The 26,236-nt window shown below is 44.3% G+C and overlaps 1 protein-coding gene across 4 annotated transcripts in view; it reads right to left on the reverse strand.

The window, feature by feature from the left end:
- PLEKHH1 (pleckstrin homology, MyTH4 and FERM domain containing H1) overlaps positions 1-24,431 on the reverse strand; it is an 84,143-nt gene extending 59,712 nt beyond the window's left edge. For 2 of the 4 annotated variants that reach the window (XM_043548106.1, XM_043548108.1), the window contains exons 1-2: positions 22,781-24,431; positions 13,374-13,541 (exon numbers count right to left, since the gene is read on the reverse strand). In XM_043548106.1, coding sequence (XP_043404041.1) covers positions 13,374-13,541; positions 22,781-23,017 — 405 coding nt within the window. In that variant the 5' untranslated portion in view covers positions 23,018-24,431. Of the gene's footprint in view, positions 1-13,373; positions 13,542-22,443; positions 22,758-22,780 lie in introns of those variants that run through there. The other 2 variants (XM_043548107.1, XM_037900271.2) reach the window with 2 other exon arrangements.
- Positions 24,432-26,236: the final 1,805 nt, after the last annotated feature.

A 26,236-nucleotide genomic window follows, 5' to 3' on the forward strand; every position in this document is an offset into this window, starting at 1 on the left:
GCCAAAAATATCATAGGCTTTACAAGTGGTTACAACCTCTGTTGGACAATTCAAGCAAGAAGTGGCACCCCGGCAACTAACACACATGCCAGCTATCCCTACAGGCCCTACTTGTAGCACAAAGTATAGGGTTTTTTCACTCTATTATTCCAAACCACTATAGAACCCCCATAGAGTTAATAGAAACTATAAACTTTCTATAGACTTTGATAGTGAATTATATCTAGGCCCCTACTAAATTCATGGTCCATTTTGGTTAATTCCACAGTCATAGGATTTTAAAAAAGTCATAAATTTCATGATTTCAGCTATTTAAATCTAAAATTTCACGGTGGTATAATTGTAGGGGTCCTGACCCAAAAAGGAGTTGGGGGGGGGGGGGTCGCAAGGTTATTGCAGGGGGCGGGGGAGGGTTGAAGTACTACTACCCTTACTTCTGTGCTGCTGCTGATGGTGGCAGTGCTTTCAGAGCTGGGCAGCTAGGGAGCGGTGGGACTGGCCGGAAACCCAGCTCTGAAGGCAGAGCTGCCCCTAGCAGCAGCGCGGAAGTAAAGATGGCCTGGTATGGTATTTGCCACCTTTCCTTCTGCGCTGTTCTGGCAGCGGTTCTGCCTTCAGACCTAGCCTCCCAGCCAACAGCCGCTGGTCTCCAGCCACCCAGCACTGAAGGCAGCTCAGAAGTAAGGGTGGCGGTATTGCGACCCCCCTGCAACTCCCTTTTGGGTCAGGACCCTTAATTTGAGAAACGTTGGTCTCCCCCATGAAATCTGTATAGTATAGGGTAAAAGCACACAAAAGACCAGATTTCACCAGGGAGTGGGGGGGACGACACCAGATTTCACAGTCCACGATGCGTTTTTCATGGCTGTGAATTTGGTAGGGCCCTGTAGCAGGGTGCTGCTGCAAAAGCACCTAATTAGCCCCTGCTCAGCCAGCTCCAATCAAGAGGAATAGATTCGGACTGGTGTAACAGGCATGATTCCTGGCCTGGGGATTGGCTCCACCTGTGGGCCTGACAAGCCAGTAGTTATGAGGGCTGGGAGCCAGTATGAAGGGGGGCTACCAGGAGAATGGGCAGTCTTCTGGCTGTGGGCTGATTGCTTGGAAAGGAGGGAACTAACCCTGTAAGCCTTGTACATAGCTCAACATTGGTGGTGGGAGAACTGTGTGTGTAAATAAAGTCAAAGGTGCTGCATAACAGGAAGCTTTATTGGGGCAGTTAGCGGGCCCCAGGAAGAGGGGCGGGCAGAGGACCCTGTTACAGGCCCTAATTATATCCCTGCTATAGAATTCTACAGGATAGTTCAAAAAAACCACAGAAAAACCTCACTCTCTATTAAATTCTATAACTTTTTTGAATTTTTTCTTTAGATCCCTAACTAAAGGTCTGTAAAGATTCTGTTGGTTTCATCCCTTCTAAATGCTACAAGACTCTTCCATAATTTCAATGGCATTTAAAAGACTGTCCCTATTTTTCTTTTCATGTATCCCTTTTTGAAGCTCTCAAATGTTAGCAGGTAAGGAGCACAGCACATCCTAACAGCATGCTGTAGCATTGATTCAGCACTGACTAATTTACTTTTCACTATTGATGCCACATTTCCCCCATTTGCATTTCAATCAGCTAGGACAGTCAAACCAGAGGGTCAGATTCACATCATTATTAACAGAAGACTCAGTTTATCATTCCCCTTGTGACAGGACAGGAGTAAAGCCTGTCAGTGCATATCCCCACTGTCAAGGGGCCCTGTGCCAGGCACAAATCGGGCTCTGCCGCCTCTGTGCTGTCTCTGCAGCAGCCCAAAATGTGTTGGGTGTAAAATGTGATGGGGCATAAGCTAGGCAGACCTGTATCCCAGTGATTGTGTTCTTCAAAACCCATCAGGGACACAACTTAGGGCAGCCTTCAGGATCACCCTCACCTTGGCCATACCCCCACCCCCATCCCGTCCCTGCCTCAGAGCCAGTACTTAATTTGCAATGAAAGAGGTGCTGGGGCTAATGCAATTTTTTTTTATTTTTTTTTTTTACTTTCATAACTGATTCAACAAGCTCAGAAGAGCTGGGGCTCAGCCTTGGCAAGTCCTGGCACAAATTAAGCACTGTTCATAACCCTCTAAATAGAAGAGGCACAAACTACCTCCACTCCTTCTGTGGCAGTATCCTAGAGAGACAAGGTGGGTGAGGTAATAACTTATAGGACCAACACCAACTTCTGTTTGGTGAGAGAGACAAGTTTCCAAATACACAGAGCTCTTTCTCAGATCTGGGAAATGTACTCAGAGTATTCTAATCAATTTCATTTCCTGGTTCCAGTGCTCTAGTACAGTGGTTTGTTTACCTGCCGCGTCCACAGGTTCGGCCGATCGCGGCTCCCACTGGCCGCGGTTCATCGCTCCAGGTGAATGGGGGCTGCGTGAAGTGGCACAAGCCAAGAGACATGCTGGCCACCCTTCCCACAGCCCCCATTGGGGTAAACAAACCGGTCCGGCGTGCCAGGGGCTTTCCCTGAACAAGCGGCGGACTGGCTTTGAGAACCACTGCTCTAGTACAAAGGTGCTGGGTCCAGGTTTTCAGAGATGCTTCAGGGGAAGGTTTACATCTGTTCTCTCCTAAAATGAGTAGATTTTTTATTTCAGGGACATATTTGTTTACATTCAGTTCTGTAACTCCCATCACTTCTAATAAAACTTACATTTTGGGCTTGAATCAAGCCCAAATAAAGTTCAGCTCTTATTTCCCTTCTTCAACAGTGTCAAGGATCAGGGGGTAGCCGTGTTAGTCTGTATCCACAAAAACAACGGGGAGTCCAGTGGCCCCTTAGAAAGACTAACAGACCAGGTAACCTCAGGTAACTCCCTTCTCTTCATGTGCCAGCATATTTATGTCTGTATCTGTAATTTTCACTCCATGAATCTGAAGAAGTGGGGTTTTACCCACGAAAGCTTATGCTCAAATAAATCTGTTAGTCTTTAAGGTGCCACTGGACTCTTTGTTGTTCTTCAACAGTGTCATCCCCAGGGCTTTAGCCTCTTCTATGGCAACATTCAGCACTGTCAAGGACTCCTTCCTTCAGAGCCTGTCTGGCTTTGATCCCTCTCAAGCTTTAGCTAGTCCTTCCCAGCTCCTCTCTCTCTCTCTCTCAACAAAGTAATATTTGCACACTTACTGATCCTCCTACTGGAGAAAAACACAGAGCTGTAGGATAGGGTCCTGGAGACCCTTTGTGTTCACAGGGCTGTGTTTGAGAGCTTGCTCCATTCCCATAACATTTCCCTGGAGAGTTGACTCCGTGCCAGGAAAATCTGGAGGCCAGAGACAGCACCTAGGAAACACATGGACCTTTCATTCCCTCTTGCTTTACTACAGCAACGGCATTGGTGGATGCTTTTGCAATATGGACTATTACTTGACTCATATGTTCCCTGTCCCCTTTTCCAAATATATTCTATGCAGTAGGGATGAACTGTGAAAGATTCAGTTTATCTAAACTCCCCAAAGCTTAGATGCTTGTCCCAAACTCTTCAGTCTGCACAAAATGAGATTAAACCCAGACCCTTGGAATCCAGGGCCCAATATCACAGGGAGCCTGGACAAAGCGATGAGTATGAAGCAGCAGATGGCAGTTCTGTGCACAGCTGTTTGCTGCTGGTCAGCTGCCTCACTTCAGAGGAAGATCAATAACTCAGAGTAGAAGACAAGCTCTCTAGGAGAGGAGTGGTAGGAGCAAGAGACTGTTCTGGGGAGGCGACAGGGTTTTGGGGTAGCCTTTTGGTAGTTCTGGGTACTATGATTTAGTCTTAATCCACCCTGGGTCTGCAAAAAATGTTGGAAGCCTCACAAGAACATGTTCTCATATGAAGCATCCAGTACTTCCTAATGTCCTTACAGAAGAAGGCATGAGGACAAATTGGAGAGTCCAGTGGAGGGCAACAAAAATGATTAGGGGACTGGGGCACATGATTTATGACGAGAGGCTGAGGGAACTGGGGTTATTTAGTCTGCAGAAGAGAAGAGCGAGGGGGGATTTGATAGCAGCCTTCAATGACCTGAAGGGGGGTTCCAAAGAGGATGGAGCTAGGCTGTTCCCAGTGGTGGCAGATGACAGAACAAGACGCAATGGTCTCAAGTTGCAGTGGGGGAGGTCTAGGTTGGATATTAGGAAACACTATTTCACTAGGAGGGTGGTGAAGCACTAGAATGGGTTACCTAGGATGGTGGTGGAATCTCCATCCTTAGAGGTTTTTAAGGCTCGGCTTGACAAAGCCTTGGCTGGGATGATTTAGTTGGTGTTGGTTCTGCTTTGAGGAGGGGATTGGACTAGATGACCTCCTGAGGTCTCTTCCAACCCTAATATTCTATGAGGCAGAAGCAGGTGGTAGCAGATAGACAGTTGTAGTTGAGCTCATGTAATACTGACAGACCCCAGTCGTTGGTGGGCGGGATCAAACCTGGGGCCTCTGGAGCTTAGTGCATTAGCCTCTACCACAAGAGCTAAAAGCCAACTGGCTGTTACCTAAGGCTGTAGAGCAGACTTATTTTATCTCTCTCTTTAAGTGGCCTCAGTGCCACTAGATGGGACAGAACACCACACCCAAGAGGTGTGTGGGTTACAAAAAGAACTAAGAACAGGGATACCTGGTGTGACATTGCACTCCATATGCTTTATGGAAATATGCTTATGAATATGATGTAACTGGAATATGCTTTATGCAAAAGGTCTCTTGTAAGGTATCATTACAAAGCTTATAATGTACTGAGTGTGTTCACCTATTTGTATGCATGCATCGTTCTTGTATCTGAAGCTAGAAATATGAAGTATAACTCTGAGATCCTATTGTAATTATGCAAAGTGTGGGCCATTAATGGTGGTTTGGAATCTTGATGGCTCCCATTGACTAGAACAACTGGTTGTAGATGGTTTATTTACCTGCAAGCCTTTCCGTAAAGGTGTGGGGTGGGCTAGCCTGTGGATGTGTAATGAAGAATGAGGTCTCGCAGGACATGTGACCATGTCACCTGATACTGGAATCCATCTTAAATCTGGTACTTTTCCATTTAGAAGGAGGGGTGGGGACCCAGAGAGACAAGAGATTCCCACCTTGTGCCAAAACTATAAAAAGGGATGGAGCAGGACAGGGGAGTGTGGGACAGTCATGAGAAAACCCCCGCTTTCCACCTAAGCTGTCTGCTGGAAGTAACAAGGACTGTACACAGAAAGGATTGGGCCCAGACCAGGAAGGAGTCTAGTCTGTGAAAGAAGCTTATTGGAACATCTGAGGGTGAGATATTATCTGTAATCAGTTTCTTAACGTATTAGGCTTAGACTTGCATGTTTTTGCTTGGTGACTTACTTTGTTCTGTCTGTTATTACTTGAAACCTCTTAAATCCTACTTTTTATGCTTAATAAAATCACTTTTGTTTATTAATGAACCCAGAGTAAGTGATTAATATCTGGAGGAGCAAACAGCTGTACATCTTTCTCTATCAGTGTTATAGAGGGCAGACACTTTATGAGTTTACCCCCTATAAGCTTTATACAGAGTAAAATGGATTTATTTGGGGTTTGGATCCCATTGGGAGCTGGGTGTTTGGGTACTGGAGGCAGGTGACCTGCTAAGCTGTTTTCAGTTAAGTCTGCAGCTTTGGGGGCATGGACAGACCTGAGTCTGTGTTACAGCAGGCTAGCGTGTCTGGCTCAACAAGGCAGGGCTCTAGACTCCCAAGCTGGCAGGGAAAACAGGCTCAGAGGTAGTCTCAGCACATCAGGTGACAGTCGCAAGGGGGTCTCTGTGACCGAACCTGTCACACCTGGGCTCTATTTATCTCTGAAATGATGTGTGACAGAGGACAAAATGTAAAGAGCAATTAAAGTTAGTGGGAGCAGCAGATCAGTCCCTTGGAAAAATTGGGCTTTAAGCATCTCAAGCTGATCACCTAAAATTAGTGCCATCTTCTTGAAAATGCGGTCATAAACACTTCTGGGCCCAAGTGTCCCCATATGTAAAATGAGAATGATGTTACTCCCCACCAGCCAGAGGGATTGTAAGCACTAGTTTAATTATTGTAGAGCATATTCATATCCTCAGATGGAAGGTAGCAGAGGGGTGTGTGTGTGCGCGTACACACATTTCAATGATCAAACAGCAAACAAAATTACACACACTAAACTTAATGTTTGGTAGGGCTAGCATAATATATCACAATGAGCACTAAATTCCCCTCATTTTCAGTGTTCTCAGCCAAGAGGCCAAGGCTTTAATGGGCCATGGAGCCTGACTCCTCTCCAGCTTGTAAAGGTAATCCGTCTAGGTGAGGATGGAATAGTTCAGCAGGGAAATGTTATGGAAGCTTGCCTGGCTACTGTCCATGCTGCACCTGTTCTGATTCCTGGCCAATCAGTCCTTGGTAATCTTGGCAGAGAAGTCAACTTGGAGGCTATTTAGTGTTAATGGTGGGTCTTGTCATGTGACCATAAATCCACTAAGACTGGAGATTCACCAATACATTTGTCATACAGCAGGCCACTGAATAGCCACCGCCAAATGGTAATAGCTTCTGACAGCTACCAGTATGGGCTACATGCAAACTAGGGACACTTTAAATGTGGAACAAAAATCAATGCTGGATGACCATTGTGTAGAGTCAGGGGAGGAAATGGCTTTATGCCTTCACTGTTACCCACAAGATGGGCATTTCTGTGACTTTTCCCCCCTTGCCTGTATTGCTTAATTTTATAGAAACATCCCCCACCTTATGATTCAAATGAGCATGGAGTTGACAGCTCAAAATGCACCCATGCTCTCTTGCTGAGTGTACCTTTGGGACTTGTCATCCTGGATTTGGTGTTGGATCATATTAAAGAAGTTCTATATTAAAATCACAAATGAGTTTGATTCCCCATAGTTTAAATTCCAGGGTATTACTAATTAAGAGGTCTCTTGGTTTTTGGTACTGTTTCTCTCCCTCTGTGTGTGAAACTTGCAAGCTGCTAATTGTGTTAGTACATTCTAAGACAGAGTCTGTTCTCAAAGCAATTCACAGAGACTCAAAGCAATACTCTAACAACAGAAACAGCACCCAGAGACTCCCCGCCCTTTTGTTGTATTAACAATTGTGATTAAAATAGAGATAGAGGATGTATGTGGATGGATGCTTGGTGTGGATAATAACTGAATGATCAGGGAGGTGCCAGCCTAAGAATCCAGTGTCCATCGGCTGAAGAAGGCGTCAAGTGGAAATAACCAGAGGACCCCCGGAGGGCAGACTGGAATCCACCCAATAGCCTCAAGAATGGGAGAACCAAAGAACAAGATAACATCTTGGAGCCGTCAGGAATCTGCCATCTGCTGATTGATTCAGCAACAGCATGATGCAGCAATTCCCATAGACTGGCATAGGAAGAAATTCCTATAAAAATAGACTCTAAAAAGTGAGAACTTTGGGGTCTGATTCTGCAAACCAACTTCCAGGAGCATCAGATGAGCATCTGACAAGGCCCTGCTCCCTCCTCATGTCCAGGCCACCTGGCCAGTGGCTTGGCATGAGCAACTCTAAGGCTGGTAACTATGATAACAACTTTGCAGAACGTGTGTGTGTGTGTGTGAATGAATGTGTGAATAAATATGAGATTGAATGGAATGTTATAGCTATAACTAACTGCTTACTATGATAACAACCTTGCAGAACCTGTGTGTGTGTGTGTGTGTGTGTATGAATGAATGTGTGAATAAAGATGAGATTGAATGGAATGTTACAGCTGTAACTAACTGCTTACTATGATTCTTTCTGTATTCACAATAAATGTGGTATTTTGCCTTTTTCCCTTTAATAAGATCCTGCTGGTTTTTATTTTATTGGTACAACATTGGGTCTTTACCAGATGCTGTTGAATATCCTAGGTATGTAACCATCTATTAATTCCTGCAGGATTAACTCTTCCTGCTGTGATACCATTATCTCCCACAAGATAAGCAGGACTGGAGCAGGTCAGGACGTGGATGATAGATTTCCAAGAAAACTCATGATTTTTCAGGAAGTATTGGCTTTTCTTCCCTCTGAAGTGGTCTCATGCTAGCTGGCTTAGTACTACTCTAACTGGTGACTTTTGAAGGATATAAAACTGAGGTCATGACTACTTGTGGTCACTAAAGATTGAGGTGACCAGGCTAAATTACAGATGAGTTAAATTCTGACACCCTAACTCCCCATGCAGTTTAAAGTGAACTGATAGTCTTCACTTCCTGTACTAACCGGTTGTGTATCTTTGCTATGTATCACCTAACTCACAGGGCCTACGGTGAGACTTAATATACTCCTGTTTGTAAGGCTCTTTGACATTCCTAGGGGAATTAATAATACTTAGTATTTATATAGCTTCTTCCATTTTAAAATCTGAAAATACTTCATAATTATACAGATAGGGAAACTGAGTCACACTGATGAAGTGACTTGTCCCCAGACACACAGCAAATCAGTTGAAGAACCAGGATTAAAAGGCCTCTCTCCCAACTCCATTCCTGTACTTCCACCATTATCCCATGCTATCTCCTGCATATGCTACAGAAAGGCAAAGATTTGTCATTCAAATGTCTCAGAATGAAGCTGCGTCAAAGCCCCATGGCCATATTAAACCCAAGAGTATAAGAGGCTTTTCAAAGGATTGCTATAAGATGCACCCCTCTTCCATACAAACAAGAGAGAAGCCATGCAACTGGTCCCTCTAAAGGCTGCGTAGGAACCTGCCTGCCACGTACATGAACAGACCTCTGCTCATATGTTCAGTCAGGCATTCAAAATAAAACCAAGGCTTAAAGTTAATTTGTTGCTCAGCTTTTCTGTGTGTTCTTTTTTCTGAGAGGCCCACAGCTCACTTGTAACCAGGTCATCATGCTGCCATGGCAACAGTCTGCCATGTCACTCACCAACAGATGATTATCCCCCTCTGTGTGTGAGAAACCCAGAGAGTGAAAATAAATGCCTGTACCAAAGACACACAATCCCTGATGATGTACACATGCTCCTAGAACCCAGTCTCTAGCACCTATGGTGGGCTGAGGGGAATGCAGAACTTTCTCATAAAGACATGATATTTTAGTATCTTTGACATAGTTATTAAGGACCTGATTCTACAAACACCTAAATCTTAGTAACTTTACTCATATAGTTAAGTTTCCGTGGGATCAGGCTGTCAATATGTAATCTCACAAGTGCAACTCCCTTCCATGCAGTTTTGGACAGGGGAAGTGGACACTGGGTTAAATTGTATTAGCTTTATAAACATTCCTTATGTTACAAGCAGCACTGTAGATTATTCAGTCTGAAACCCTTTTTAACATTTAATGTATTTGCATCATAAAATGTAGAGTATTACCAGCCACAAGGGTTCAAAAATCATTAGTCAGATCAGACCCCCCAAAATATCATTAGATTGGCTTAAAAACCCAAACTCTTTATTTGCCTTCTGGTTTCCAAGTCTTTACGGTACATGTGGTTCACTTTTTCAAACTTTTATCCACAGCTATGAGGGCTAAACATTTTTGAAAGCTGAGATTCTCTTGATTCTAACAGGCAAGGCTTCATTATCATTTGTATTACCCTAGCACTTGGGAACCGCAGCCATGGACCAGGAATGCATGGTGCTAGGCTGTCCCTGGCCCAAAGAGTTTACAATCTAAGTAAGAAATATCAAATATTACAAGACTTGTGCTAAAATTGGCAACACTACCTGTGGAGTATTTTCACTTCACTTGGATAGCAATGCTAGACTGGTCAGTTTCACTCTGGTTCACTTTCCAGTTCTCTCAGTGCTATAATGTTTAGGTTGCAAATACTCTAAAGGGATGGTTGCTTAACAACTTGTTTCCCTTGGAATAAAAAAAAAAAAAACGGAAATATTTGTATTGTCTTAAATTATGCAATAGCTATTTCTTTTTGGGCAATTTTTTTTTCCTTTTTAAAAATTTCAGGTAAAGTTCCATAACTGGTGCCAGTTAATTTTGCCATTATCTTCAATAGGAGCAGGAGTGGTTTTATATGGCTGAACAAATTTACTAAAAATTTATATATTAAAGTGTCACTGTTCTGATATCTCCGTAACCATTACATTGATACTTCTCAACAACTTGGCAAAAGTAGGGACTTCCAGGAAGTAGGTCTGAGCTGAGTTGCAAGAGACTGTCCACTCAGGGTGATAAGGTAGCAATTTTGGCACACAGAGGGGTTCTACTCTGCAGTGAGGGGAGGGGGAAGAGATTTGGAGCAGGGGTGTGTGGGAGGGAAGATATATGGGAGCTGAGAAAACACTGTTCTAGTCCCTCATCATAGAGCCCTGGAGATGAGTGTCCTTGTCCTGACAGCACTAAGGATCGGATCACAAACAAATGCACACAACCCAAATATTTTTCTCTGTTCATCTATTAAACAGATGAATGGAAATTGCCAAGGGGTGTCAGTTTGGGATGATGTGAAGGGGACACCTATCCACTGAATGGGAGTAAGCATTTGCCCTCTACATCCCCAGCACACTCATTTCACATAGGCCAGTGGTTCCCAAATGGAGGCTTGTGGACTACTGGGAATCTATAAGGCACTTCCTGGTCATCTGCAGAATGCTGGTCAGTCATATCATGCTGGTCCTCCTTGTTTTCAGCAGCTTATACGTAGTTCAGGGTCTTCATTGTAAAGAAGAGCCTGGAGGACTGTAATAGCAGCTGAAAAGAAGGAAGAGGAGCCAGCCACTAGCAAGCGAGGAATATCCAGGAAAGAAGGGAATGAGGCAGCCCAGGCAGTACGACCAGGGGAAGGAGAGGTACCAGCTGAAAGAGAAATCTGTGTGATACAGGAGAAGGAGAGACAGACAGACATTCTCAGAAGAGGTGGGGTAGGGGTTGGGGAAGAGGAAGAACCAGAACAGAGAGAGGGAGGAAGAGCTGAAATGAAGAGCAAAGACAGACAGTAGGATTCTCTCTCCTCAAAAAGAACACTTATTACCTTCAGCTAAACAAACAGATGCTCTCCTAATATACCCTTTCCATGTAAGCAATTGCCATAGTTGCTACAAGGCTGGTAAGAGACTGTGAATGAGGAGGGAGTGAGTCTGCAGACAGTCTTCCAGTTCAGAGAGATTGAACCCCTGACCCAGGCCACCTAACCACCATCAGATGGTGGAGAATCTATATTCAGCAGGGGCACTGCGTACTGTAAAACTTCACTTGGACAAGCAAGTTCACATATGTCCTGAAACCTGACCCTTACCTTGTCCTCCTCTCCCTCCCCTCCTGATATACGTTAAGTATATGGGGCCCCGCTCTTTGACCTTTCATTAAACCACATCACAAAGCCATACAGCTGGTTACAGAGTAACTTGATCACTGAACCAAACTGTTGAGATTAGGGAACAAAGGGCCTATTGCTTTGACTGAAGGGCTGGATTAGCCCCCAGAGTCACTTCCCTTTCCATAGCAGGGGGCTCCCTGAAGCAGGTGACTATCCCACTGTCCTTGGCCAGGACTTTCATCAAAGGTTCTATGGAGGGGAGAGTCAAACAGGCGTATGGTGTGTTCATGCTCCAGAAGGAGATTTAATAAACAGTTTCATTAGTTTGATGTGGATTTAGTCTAAGAATTTCCATGGAAAGAAATAAAACTAGGAAGTGGCTATACACAGCCTAAGAAATGAGGCTTAGATTTCCTTGGTGTCATAAAAGCTGGTCTGGCTGCCTTAATACCAGGCCTACACTCTGGCTCTGTACAGTGCGTAAAGTTTGCTTAGCTGCCTGGCTTTAAAACTGGTTAGAAAGTGTCCCCAGTATGGACAGGCCTTGGAGGAGCTCAGCTCAGATGCTGCCTTCCCAAAATGAAGTGAGCTGAGAGTTTCTCAGACCTGTATGAAGTGTGGAATGAACAGGACTGGAATGCTCTATATCATGTTAGTGCAAATGTAATTAAAGTGAAAGTAAGATTGAAAATCACTACAGGGGTTGAGATAACTGTGCTTTCTGAAGGAATGTACAAACAAGGGTTCCTAATGTAAAATGGAGCAAAACTGATGTAGGTCACAATTATCATCAGGGACAGATTAAAAGTGTTAGGATGTCTGCAGCTTGCCTACTTAACTGTGACTGAAGGAAATTGCTACCACCATACAAATAACTGATTGGCTGAACCCTCTTAAATTAGATTATCATAAACCACGCTGGATCCAGTGAGGGAATCAAAAGCAAGCTATAAGCTGTATTAATACAGGCATGAGGTTAATAAAAGGGGTCCCAGCAAAACTGCACGTGGCTGAAAGTACTATTCTTAATTTCTAAAGGTTAATCCTGTGCCTTATGCTTTGTGGGAACCTGTAGAAAGGCAGTTACTAGAGCTACACTAGCAGGAAATAATTTCACATGAAGAGTTCAAGGAACGAGCTTTGACTTGCAGCCCTCTGTAGAACATAAATAAACCTGCTGTTACCAGAGCATTTCAATCTCACTTTCCAGACAGATGGTGTTTTCCCCTCTTCAAAAACACTGATAAATTAAAAAATATAATCTCAGAGAAAAAGAAATCGGGGGTGTGTGTGTGTGTAAGTGTGTGTGTGTGTGTGTAACACAGAATATCAAAAGTAAAAACCTCCTTCTCTCTTCCTCCCCAACTTTTTGAGTGAATTTAGTGGACAGGAAAGTGAGGGACAGACAAAAAAGTAGTTTTTTTTAAGACAGAAAGGTGCTGTACAAGCTTCCCCTGCACAACACTGATAATGCGTCTCAGTCCTGAGCGGCTGTTCCCCTTGACAGTTTTGGCCTGGGACCTGACACCTATCACGATACAGCATAGTTCTGTACCCCTCTAAGCTCTTCTAATACCAACCCAATCCAGACCTGCAGCATCCTCCGCTATTGTTGGCCCAAGATCCAAATCAACTCTGCTATTGTGTCTATGCCCTACAGTAGTCAGAGTCATTCCCTGGATAGAGACTGCCAATTGTGCCAGACTATGTGGTGGTGTGGATAAACAAGAAGCTGGAATGAGCCTGCAAAACTCCTTTCATTTGTGACTTGAGACAAAATCTCAAAGGTCTCCGGAGGTGAAAATTTAAAATATTAAATTCCAGTGAGCCACTAAAGAGCCTTTGCATTAAATGAGTCTGATGGTATAATATGTCAGATGCACAGGACCCAATTTTCATTTACACTAATGCCACTTTATACCACGCTGGGAGGCACATCACCATCAGGCTCTTTAACAATATAAAGTGACTATAGTGTAAGTGGGAATTAGGTCCAGATGTAGTACAACTGACGGATTGTTCTTGATCCTTGATTTCACCACATAGCCCAGTAATAGGTAGGTAGACATGTTCTAGTACATAGCTTTGGCCTCACCTTCTCAGCTAGTAACTCTCGGATCTTGCTAGCCTGCAGACGGAATTTGAAGAGCTGGGATTCCAATGCGAGGCACCGTTTCTGCCAGTCCATGCAGCTGCTGTTCTCCATTGCAAGCTCTGCCATGGCAAAGCTCTTCGTCTCCTTAGGCAGATCCTCCAAGGTACTCTTTAAAAAAAAAAAATAATAATAATAAAGAGAAAAGAAAAATACAAACTTTGAAATGGTTATCCTGGCAGGGTTTTTCTCCATTAGTTCCTGTCCGAGAGCATGTAGGGGAGATGCCTTCTCCCAAAGCTTTTGACTTTAGCCTACTATGTAGAGAGTTGAATAGTGTAGGTTTCCACCATGCTATTGTGGGGTGTCCTCTTGAAGCCATCCTACCTTTAACACAAGATCTCCAGCACAGCCACTAGGACTGGTAGTCAACATGGACTATCATGAGACAAAGCTTTGTTAATGTTAAGGTTTTTAAACTAAGAGCTGGGGGAAAGCCGACAGGTGAGAGGAGCACATGGTTGGGACAGAGACATTCCTTAGGGGACAATCTATTAATTATATCCTAGTAAGGAGGAGAGGATCGAAGATGATAAAATACATGTAGGATCTGATGAGAAACAGTCAAATGAAAGAGTCCCATTCAATTACATCACATAATGGCAGACAGCAAAAAAGTGACAATTTTTTTTAAAGTACTTATACACAAATGCTAGAAGTCTAAAATCTAAGATGGGTGAACTTGAGTGCCTCATATTAAGTGAAAATATATTAATATAATAAGCATCACAGACACTTGGTGGAATGAGGATAATCAATGGGACATAGTAATACCAAGGTACAATATATCGGAAGGACAAACTAGGCATATTGGTGGGGGAGTGGCATTATATGAAGTAAAAATCTTAAACGACTCACACTGTACCATGGAATCTCTATGGATAGTAATTCCATGCTTGAATAATAAGAATATGGCAGTAGGGACAACTACCGACCACCTGACCAGGATGGGGATAGTGGCAATGAAATGCTCAGGGAAATTTGAGAGGCTACACAAATTTTAAAAACACAATAATAATGGGAGATTTTAACTATCCTAACTTTTAACTATTAGGAAGGCCAAAAAAGAATTTGAAGAACAGCTAGCCAAAGACTCAAAAAGTAACAGCAAAAAAAATTGTTTAAGTGTATCAGAAGCAGAAAGTCTGCTAAACAACCAGTGGGGCTACTAGACGATAGAAATGCTAAAGGACCACTCAAGGATGATAAGGCCATTACAGAGAGACTAAATTAATTCTTTACATGGGTCTTCATGGATGAGGATGTGAGGGAGATTCCCAAACCTGACCCATTCTTTTTAGGTGACAAATCTGAAGAACTGTCCCAGATTGAGGTGTCATTGGAGGAGGTTTGGAACAAATTGATAAATTAAACAGTAATAAGTCACCAGGATCAGATGGTATTCACTCAAGAGTTCTGAAGGACCTAAAATGTGAAATTGCAGAACCACTAACTGTGGTAGGTAACCTATCATTTAAATCAGCTTCTGTACCAAATGACTGGAGGCTGGCTAATGTGATGCCAGTTTTTAAAAGGGGCTCCAGAGGCAATCCTGGCAATTACAGGCCAGTAAGCCTAACTTCAGGACCAGACAAATTGTTTGAAGCTATATTAAAGAACAGAATTATCAGACACATAGATGAACACAATTTGTTGGGGGAAGAGTCAACATGGTTTTTGTAAAGGGAAGTCATGCCTCTCTAATCTACTAGAATTCTTTGAGGGGGGTCAACAAGCATGTGGACAAGGGTGATCCAATGGATATAGTATACTTCAACTTCCAGAAAGCCTTTGACAAGGTCCTTTAGAAAAGACTCTTAAGCAAAGTAAGCAGTCATGGGATAAGAGTGAAGGTCCTCTCATGGATCAGTAACTGGTTAAAAGACAGGAAATAAAAGGTAGGAATAAATGGTCAGTTTTCAGAACGGAGAGAGGTAAATAGTGGTGTCTCCCAGGGATCTGTACTGAGACCAGTACTATTCAACGTATTCATAAATGATCTGGAAAAAAGGGATAAACAGTGAGGTTGCAAAATTCGCAGATGATACACAAATACTCAAGATAATTAAGTCCAAAGCAGACTGCGAAGAGTTACAAAGGGATCTCACGAAACTGGATGACTGGGCAATAAAATGGCAGATGAAATTCAATGTTGATAAATGCAAAGTAATGCACATTGGACAACATAATCCCAGCTATACATATAAAATGGGGTCTAAATTAGCTATTACCACTCTAAAAAGAGAGCTTGAAGTCATTGTGGATAGTTCTCTGAACACATCCACTTGGGGATGTTCAAAATTTGAACACTGATCTGAATTTTTAGCAAATGGCCCCTGATGAACCAATATCCCAGATTCTGAGTGGAAGTCTAGGAGAGAGTAGTTCCTCATCACTGAAGAGAGCCAGGATGGATTGTGCTTCCCTAAGCACAATCCCTCCTAGAGCCACTCCTGGGCAGCTTGGCTCCACTCTAGACCAGTGCCACCAAGCATGTACATTACACACTTGGTCCGGTCCCTTTGTATCTTAAATGGGTTGGATGAAATGGATACATATGATCATTAACTGGAAGATAGGACTTCTCACTCACAGAAATAGGGTGAATTGGAAAGGCACGCTGAGATTTCCAGTCAACAGGAGGAGGACAGATAGAAAACTCAATCTATCCTGACTCAGTGGAAGAGTGAGTTGGGGACAGGTACTTCTGGACTGTAAATGAGAATAAAACGCAATATGTTGTCAGTACTTTGGGATTAGGGAAGGTCCAGTTTCTGGTCTTTATACAGAAAATAGGATGCTGTGCTTCTAGTTAATAGTGGGTAGATGAACTGAGTGGGAGGATGTTCTGTAGTTGGATTTATGAACTAAATGTGGTGAGTTGGCAGTGGTCTGAAAATCTGTAACCATATTAGCAGTCTAGAGTGCAGAATGGGTGGGTAAGAGAGTTCCTAGTCTATATTCTGTGGCTGAGCAGGGATGTGGGGACAGAGTTATGGTTGAATATGCAATGTGATGTATTAGCAAATAACTTTACGGAGATTGTATGAACATAAGAACAGCCATACTGGGTCAGACCAAGGGTCCATCTAGCCCAGTTTCTGGTCTTCTGACAGTGGCCAATGCCAGGTGCTTCAGAGGGAATGAACAGAACAGGTAATCGTCAAGTGATTCATCCCCTGTCGCCCAGTCCCAGCTTCTAGCAAACAGAAATTAGGGACACATCAGAGCATGGTTTTGCATCCCTGCCCATACTGGCTAATAGCCATTGATGGACTTATCCTCCATGAATTTATCTAGTTCTTTTTTGAACCCTGTTATAGTCTTTGCCAGAGGGTGTTGTGAAGGCTAAAAGTTCCACAGGTTGACTGTGCATTGTGTGAAGAAATACTTCCTTTTGTTTGTTTTAAACCTGCTACCTTTGAATTTCATTTGGTGATCCCTAGTTCTTGTGTTATGAGTAACTAGCACTTCCTTATTTACTTTCTCTACACCACTCACAATTTTATAGACCTCTATCATATCCCCCCTTAGTTGTCTCTTTTCCAAGCTGAAAAGTCCCAGTTTTATTAATCTCTCCTGATATGGAAGCTGTTCCCTGCCCCTAATCATTTTTGTTGCCCTTCTCTGTACCTTTTCCAATATATCTTTTTTGAGATGGGGCAACCAGATCTGCATGCAGTATTCAAGATGTGGGTGTACCATGGATTTATACAGAGGCAATATGATATTTTCCCGTCTTATTATCTATCCCTTTCCTGATGATTCCCAATAGTCTGTTAGCTTTTTTGACTGCTGATGCACTGTAACCTTTCCCAGCAGGACTTACACATTGGCAGGCTGTGGGAATCTAAACATGAAAACCTGCTGCTATGTGGGGAAAACTGGGAGGATGGGGGATAGGGATGGACACAGACGTATTTGTCTCTTGACTAAATATTTAAAGTTCACATAGCCAGAGAGTCCACTTCATTAGGAGGCCAGGGGCTTAGTGTCCTCCTGCATGACAGCAGTCACGGTAGGGCAAACCTTTGGCTGCAAGCTATTCAAGTGTTGCAGAGAATAGGGGAGATAAAGCCTCATTCATTAGGCTTTTGGAGAAACTGGCACAGTTACCCAGACTGGAGCATATTCAACTAAGTTTATGCTTCCGTTTGCAAACTATAATGTCCCCATTCCATCTCCCCAGGATCACATGCCTAACACAGTCTGAGTAATCAAGGATGAAGATGACCTTTTGGTAGAGCTGGGCAAATACCTTAAATATGTTCCCCAAATATTTACTTGACTAAAACTTGGGATTTGTTTTGTCCTTTGACTGCACCTCTCATGTTCGTATCCCACAAATATTCTAATGCATAAGTTTACTAGCATGAATGGTTGCCAAAACAGTGAATTTACAGCACTATATACTTTCCACAACTATTCTGAATTTTGAACTTTCAGTTGCAAGTACTTACATTGGAGGAGTATAACTCCTGGCATGGTTCCCAATCAGGAAACAGAAATAATACCATGTGACCTTCTTTACTTAAAACCATCTAGCCAAACTAGGTTGGCAGTATAGGGGGCTGAGAAAAATTGTGCCTGGAGGACCCTGACAATTTTTCATGGATTTAGGGGACCTATTGTGTCCTAATATAGCAGCTGTAAAACAAGGGTGATTTCTTTACAATGGGAAGTAGCCTCTTTGAGAACAGAAAGAGAGGCAGCCTCAGCAAACTTATTAAAAGTTATTGCACACAGAGGGAACACAGCTGGATCTAGGCAGTAGTAGCAGGGACTTTGGGAGCTTACTTGCTATTTAGGGTGCAGAGTGCTAAATAGTTGGGACATTTTTAACCAAAAACCTCCACTGCAGGTTTCTTAAGGTCTAAGGTGTTACAGAGAAGACAGTCCACTCATTCAATGCAGAGAGCTATGCATCAAGAGACCTGGGCTCTCCTGCCAGCTCTGCTGTTGACTCATACTAGGATACTAAACATTATCTCCCTGCGCTTCATTTCCACCCCCATCCTTCCCAACCTATAAATGGAAGAGTAATAAAAATGTATCCACCTTTGTTAAAACACTCTGGATGAAAATATGGAAGGTATAATAACTTGAGTTTTAAATTTTTGGATAATTTCATGAGCAATAATCATATCAGTACCTATGCAGGCTACAATGAGGTACTCAAGTCTCTCACCTTCTGGCATGAGCTGGTTGCTACAGTTCACTTCAGTTCCCAGAGGTCAGCTGTCCATATCATATACACTACCAACACCATTGTCGTTAGGTGGTGGTCTTGTTGACAGTCTCAGCAGAGAGGCTAAAATGAATGGGGTCACCTACTGAATTCCTTTCACACCCTGCAAGAGCTCTTTCCCAGACTGGGGGTGGAGTATGGTATGCCTATACGGTACCTTTATTGTGCAATCCATAAATAGATGACTTCAATATCCAAGGCTGTCAATCTAGCATCTTCCAATCCAGATGAAGTTCTCTCACTCACACATACACCCTAACGCACACCGAAGTGTTACAATCAGTGCTTAATTTGTGCTGGGGTTTGCCAGGTCTGAGCTCTGGCACCTCTAGGTTTGGCAGTTCATAGTCCCGGCACCTCTGGGCTCCCAGCCAGCAACTGCCTCTCCAGCCACCCTGCTCTAAAGGCAGCGCAGGCATCAGCCATAGTGCAGAATAAGGGTGGAAATACCATACCATGCCACCCTTACTTCTGTGCTCCTGCTGGCGGTGGTGCTGCCTTCAGAGCCGGGCACCCAATCAGCAGCCACCACTCTCAGGCTGCCCAGCTTGAACCCTGGCACCTCTTTCATTACAAATTAAGCACTGGTTACAAAGACATTTTGGTGCATTACCATGAAACACCATAAAATGATGCTAGTAAGGGTGGGTGAGCAGGGGGAAGGTGGAAAGTACAAGCCCACTACTTCACTATAGTTTAGACACTGAAAGGTTTGGCTCCCAGTTTCCTCAGATACCAGATTCCAAGAACAATTTTCAGGGAGGATGTGGTGTTTTATCTTAGTACTGTAACAGTGGACCCATTACCCAGACAATCCAGCTATTGCAACAGATACAGATTCTTCCATCCCTCAGTGGGAACAAACTAGAACTGAAAGACAAAACATCCACAATCCTATGTCCTTGTTCACATCTAAAGAGATAAAACAGAACTGTGTAAAGGTCACAGCCAAGGGTCAAAAACCCTGCATATGACCTGCTTTATTTTTCTCCTCAGTAACTGCTTGCAGAGTTCTGATTTTTTTTTTTTTTTTTTTAAGGTTTGTTTTCCAAATATATGCATGAGGAGTCTTACATACAAAATGAAGTAGAATCATTGAATTCAACCACCTAGAATCCACAAGCAACCTTACAATAATGAACTGGTGCATGCTGCCTTGCCTACTTGTGTAATCCTACAATAACAAACTAGTGGAAGGCAAAAATATTCAACAAAGACACGGCTTTTAGTTACTGAGCCCCCAAACCAGCAAAGCACAGTTAAGTATGTCCTTGAGTAAGTAAGTAAATAGTCCAGTTTACTTCAGTGGGACCTTACATGCTTACAGTTAAACACACACTTAATTGCTTTGCTGAACTGGGGCCTAAGTGAGAGAACAAGAATTCAAAAAAAGTGAGGCAAAATCCCTGAACGTCATGATCTTTAAGTCTACCATCACAAGATAGAAAGAGAGAACTTGTTCCTCTAGATGTAATCACCTCTGAGTCTTCTGCCTTCATCTTTAAACCTTAGAAGACTTGGGATCAGAACTTAAGTTCAGCCGAAGTAGTCTGGAGCCCGTAAATATTTTCAAACCTGAGGGAGCCCTGGCAACCCAAACCCTACCACGACCTGGGGCTGAAGCCCTAAGCCCCAGTGTCCCATCCCTCCTCCCCCCAAGCTGGGCTGACCTGCCCATATTTTCACATGATCTGTGAATTAGAGTTCCACATCAAAATGCATGTTCATTTAATACAGGGGAGTGATATTGCTCAGGATCTGCATTGTATTGTGGGGCATGGAAGTAACAGACCTGTTCAAAGAATAACATTCTACAAGCCCCAGACCTAAAAACTATTCCAAAATAAGAGCTCGCTCCTCTCCACATCACATTTTGCACAGCCCAATACAGCAGGTATATCATTCTCACCCACACCATACACATACATATAGTCACAGTCTCCTAGGCACACCCACCACTACCTCAATGTTTATGTCTCTAGTGCCTGATATACACCATTACTCTAAAACCAGTGCGTGTGCAATGGTCACGAAAGGTTGAACAACACTGTATAACTACGTTGCCTTATCAATGAAGTTAGAACTCTGTTCTAATGTGGCTCTTTGGACAGAGATCATAAGTGAAACCCTGCTCTCTTTTTATACTGGCATAAACAGATTTTAGCCTGACATCTTCATGCATAGATTTTAAGGCCAAAAGGGATTGTTATGATCATCTAGTCTGACCTTTTAACACAGGCCATAGAACCTCACCCAGTAATTTTGGCATATAGCCCATAACTTCTGGTTGAGCTATAACATATCATTTAGAAAATATCCCGTTTGGATTTAAAGACTGTGATGGAAAATCCACACAATCTAATTATATGGCTGAACTGTTCGTTTTCCTAATTTGATTTTACCCCATATGAAATATTTGGGATATTTTTGCTTTAAAACAACAAACAACATCAACTGCCTAATCCCCCTAATGGAAAAAAATTATTAGGGATGTTAATTAAAAGCATTCTCAATACCTGTGAAATAGAAAGCAGCTGCTTAATTTAATAGGGGCAGGCTTTTCAAAACTAGGCGTCTAAAGCTACATTCTTAAATCCATATGTACACACTTAAATAAGCGGCCTGATTAAATCAAGGTGCTGAGTATCCAACAGCTCTCATTGACTTCAACAGGAGCTGCTTGGCACTTAGCACTTTTGAATATGAGGTCACTTATTAAGTGCATAAATATGGATGTAAGAACCTAGCTTTAGACACCTAATTTTAAAAATCTTTGCTGCAGCTATAAAATTTTTGATTAACAGCAAAAATGAGCCTGACTCCAAACTCTGGATCCAAAAATTAGGGGACCTAGGTCCAATTCCAATTTTGGGAAATACAAATCTGGATCAGAACTTTGTGGTTAATCTGTGACTCTCTAGTAGGACCACCTAACATCCCTGCACTTTCTGATGTTCTAGCCTTGATCTAGAGAACGCCTATATTTTCCACTAAAAGCTTTTTGAAAATGACGAAGAACAAAGTGATCAAGCAAGATGATTGCAAAAGTTCTAAAGTGAAGATCTCCGTGCATGTAGTGTTAGGAGAATCAATCCTTTTTTATTGTGAATTTTTATTCCCTACAAAAATGAAAGCCACAGAGACAATATTTCCATATCTCAACTACACATTTCTCCACGCTAGAGCATCTGCTTAAGCACCTGCTGGTCGGTGATGTTCGAATCAGCCAGTCAGTGTAAAAGAATAAAGTGGAAATGCTTGGAACTGCGCGGACAATGCTCCAGATTCTCCCCCTTGAGGCGCAGTTCAGCTCGGTCTGTTTCGAAGGCTCCCAAAAAGGAGCCAGCGAAGGTGCTTGCTGTGTCTCAGCTGAGCGGCTGGAGGCTCCTCCTGGCTCCCGTCAGCACTCAGGGCCGAACCTCCCCATTAACCTAACGCCTCTTCTCGAGCCTCCTGTCCCCCCCCCCCCACCCCCCCAAACGCCGTCCCTCGGTTTTCCCCTCGGGGGATGTTTCGGAGTCACCGAGAAAGCCAGGCTGGCGAGGGTGTCCCTCACCTCTGTCACTGCTAGCTCGCAAATCCAGGGTGGGATGCTCAAAGCAGGGGAATGAATAAGGCGAAAGAGGCCGGTCTACGCGCCAAAGGTCAGGTTGGGTCAACTGAGGAAAGGAGTGGGGCGGGCCCCCCTTTCTAGCCATGCCAGAGGGATGAAGTGGAGGGGGGACGCTATGAAGGGAGAGGCGGGATCACCGATTTGTCACTTACTCTGTAAGGACGTTGTTCTCCATGGCCCCGGGCTAGCCGGAGGGCCCCCATGAACTGGATTTCTCCCTTGAGCTACAGCCTTCTCCTGGCCCCTCCTGCAGTTTACCAATCCTACCCAGGGGGCCTCGGCTAGGACGCGCCACACACCGCCGCTCGCACACTACTACCCCCGGGCCAGCGCGAGCCCCCGCGGCCGCACCTCCGAAAGACCCCGCAGAAGCCCCCGCCTGGCTTCTCCGCGCAGAAGAGCGAACAACCAGCGCCCGACGCTCCGGCTGGAGGCTGCTTGGCAGTCAGGTGCGGGCATTGCCCGGGGACAGCAGCCTCCCGCCCTCACCTGCGGCAGGCTGCTCATGGGCAGGAGCTGAGCAGCCCAAGTAGCCGGCCGGGGAGGCACGGGGACGGCTCCGAGGCGTGAAGGGCTCCCAGCGGCTGACCTTGTGTTGTTCTTGGGGTCTGGTGCTGAGGAGCGGGGCGGAGCGGGGCCCTGCTCCTGGGGCGCTCCCGCAGCCCGCGGGGCGCGCGGCTTCCCTGGGGCGCTCCCGTATCCACGCGCTGCTCGTCTCCGTCCCATTCAGCGCTGTGCCATGCTCCCGGGCGCTCCGCTCGCCTTAAAGCGGGAGAGCCTGGCTCCAATAGCAGGGGCAGCCCTCCAAAGCAGCACAGGAACTGACATCATCGGCCCCGCGCTTTTAACCCCTTCTCTGGCCCTGCGGGGAGGCAGCCGGGCCAGATGGATTCTCCAGCGAGAACTGAAATATTGAAAAGCCTGGATTGGACTCAGCCTTCAGCCCCACGCACCCACGGTACTGCTCTGGCACTTTGGGGGGCTGAGTGGAAAATGGCACTGAATAGATGTAAAGAAAACTGGCCACCTGCTTTATTGGGCCCCAGTAACTGCGGCTCAGCCACTTCTGGTTGCCTCCTTTTCCACCTGCTTGGACAAGATCCCTTTACTCGGCCTCCACTCTATGCAGGTTCACCAGCATTGCACCTTCAGCTGCAGCTCCGCCCAAACGCCCTGAGGCTTTTTTGGACACAGCTAGGCAGGCCGGGGAACTCCCCCAACCTAGCAGGCATGGCTGGAGGGCAGACTCTTCTTCTTTGCCTCTTGTATACCGGGAAATAAATCCAGGGTTGGTTCCTTGACTACACCGAGAATCCCCTCTAAACTCAGCAGCATGAAGTCCCTCATCCATAAGAGGCGCAGATCCCAAATTTGTACTGAAATAGTGAGTGTTCTGCAGCCAATCCCTCCAACCTAAGGAGGAGTTTCTGTGCTGGACCCTGGGTGGTCACAGCAGCTCACTTCCCCCATTCAGTTGTGTACACCGTTGCCCGCCGTGCAGCTTGGGCACTAGCCTCCTCCAAACTTCCATGCCCCATCGCAGGTTATGGCAGTAGCAGGGCCCTGGGGTCTAGCAGAGGGGTTGTGGCCTGAGTTCAGGCTGCATTAAGGTGGAGGGAAAGGGGATGCGGTTAAGTGGTTGCTGCATGTTATAGCTGAAGTCTACCTCTGGTTAACAATCCATTAGAGGAACCTACCCTCCCCTGCATGCTCAGGCCATCTGCAACAATGCTTATATAAAGTTTGGGGAACACAAGTTCATGATTTCCAAAGTTTTTGGGGGTGTCCACTCTAACATGCCAAATGTTTTAGTGGGGGAGATGGGCATTAGCAGCCATCTCTTCAGATCTACAGAACACACTTGCTGGATACTAGGGCAGGCTATATTATTTAAACAGAGCTCGAAGGCTACCTGTCTAGCCTCCCTCAGCAGCTTGCTGAGGTGCGTATGTGTATGTGCACGTTGCATGCTACTGTCCTCTGCTGGAAAGAATATATAACCAGCCTTCCTTGTATGCTTCTAGGGGCTGTTTGCAGAGTAGCTCCTTTAGTTCACTGGAGTCTGGTGTGTATGCAGAAGAGAGTTGGGCCTAAATTTAAAACCAAACTTCCTCAGACTTTGTAGCTTTGCAGCAAAAAGATTGTGAATTCTGGTTCAGGTGTTGCACTTCTGTAGCAGTTACCTTAGCAGGATCCAGATGACTTCCACCAATTAGATAGTTTATAATAACAGCAGAAGTTCCCATGGGCATAGCCAGCTGCAAAATAATTTTCCCACATTAAATCACACCAGCTGACATACATGTGCTTTTGAAACCAGGGAGTACAACTTTGTCTCTTGTCTTCAAAGGGGTGTGGTTTGGCAAAAAGAGGGTGTGGCTTGCTGGGGAGTATGTACAAGCACAAAGTAAATTGTGTAATGTGACTGTAAGGACAATTCCTAAGTTTAGATTGCTGTTGAGATCATCCATGTACCACAGAAGCAGAGCTCTGAGACAGTATGAAATAAACAGACAATAGAACTGATTTAGGGAAGAACAGGGATAAAGAAAGGAGCTAAATCAAATCTTATTACTCTAAGCAACACTGTACATTAAACATACTCAGGTAACATCCTGGTTACAGTTACAGTTATCCAACCCAGGGATGTCCCTCAGTCTACCCAAGTTCAATTGTAGTCTCCCATCTCATGTTCGTAGCACAGTTCTGCCTTCTGCTGGAATCCCAGCAGAGAAGCAATGGGCAGCAAGTCAGGCACTCAGCACTAGTAAAAAGGCTGATCATGTGATGAAATCAGTAACATATTAAAAACAATATTAGAAGATTTTCAAACTTGGATGCCTAAAGTTAGGCTCCTAAATCCATACTTAGGCACCTAAATAAGTTTGATTTTAAAAGAGGCTGAGAACCCAGCAGCTCCCATTGACTTCAGGGAGAGCAGACTCAGGCTTACCACATTTTCTGGATTTCAAGGGGCATTCTGCATGTTAGTTGAATCAGGCAGCCTGTCCTGCTGCATCAGAAAGGCAGACAATGATCCACAGATGCATGAGAAAGGTGGGAAGGAAGCTGGGCTGAGACAGGCAGAGAGCTGGGCAGAGGTTGGAAAGGAACTGGCAAAAGACAGAAGGTGAGGGCAGGAACCTGAGCAGAGATGGACCTGGTAATGGCAACATTACCACTTTCCTCCCAAAGAGATTCCCGCAGTGATTCCCACTTCTGCTGCCAACAGTACCCGGAAGAAAGGGACTCTGGTTGCTAACAGTGTGTTTATGTTAATCATTATTCCTGTTGGTTAAAGTATTGTAATAAATAACCAGTGTCAAGGTACCTAAGATTTGCCCAAAGGGTTTCCTTTTAGGGGAGAAAGGAACTTATTGTGACTGAGTTATTTATTTTTGTCACCCTGGTCCAGGTTCATAGAGTTTAAGACCAGAAAGAGACCTTTAAGATCATCTAGTCTGGCATTCTGCACAACACAGGCCATAGAACCTCACCCAGTAATTTCTGCATCAAGCCCATAACTTCTGGTTGAGCTATAGCAATTTGTTCAGCAGTTGGCATTAGTCTGGGATTATTAATTTTTGTTGCTCTTATATTTTATGTCCATTTGATTTTTTTTAAGGGAAGATTTAACGCTAACAATTGGAGTTGCTGGCTATTGACTCTGTTGTGTGACCGAGGTATTTATATTTGTCACCCTGGCCCAGGTGCATAGAGTTTAAGACCAGAGGGAGACCTTAAAGATCATCTATTAGTCTGACTTTCTGCACAACACAGGCCACAGAACCTCACCCAGTAATTTCTGAATCAAGCCCATAACTTCTGGTTGAGCTGTAGCATATCTTCCAGAAAGATGTCCAATCTTGACTTAACCACTTCATGTGATGGAGAATCTACCACATCCCTACGTAAATTATTCCAGTCATTAATTATCCTCATTGT

Source organism: Chelonia mydas, chromosome 6 (assembly GCF_015237465.2).
Source record: "Chelonia mydas isolate rCheMyd1 chromosome 6, rCheMyd1.pri.v2, whole genome shotgun sequence".
In the NCBI taxonomy this organism is placed as follows: Eukaryota; Metazoa; Chordata; order Testudines; family Cheloniidae; genus Chelonia; species Chelonia mydas.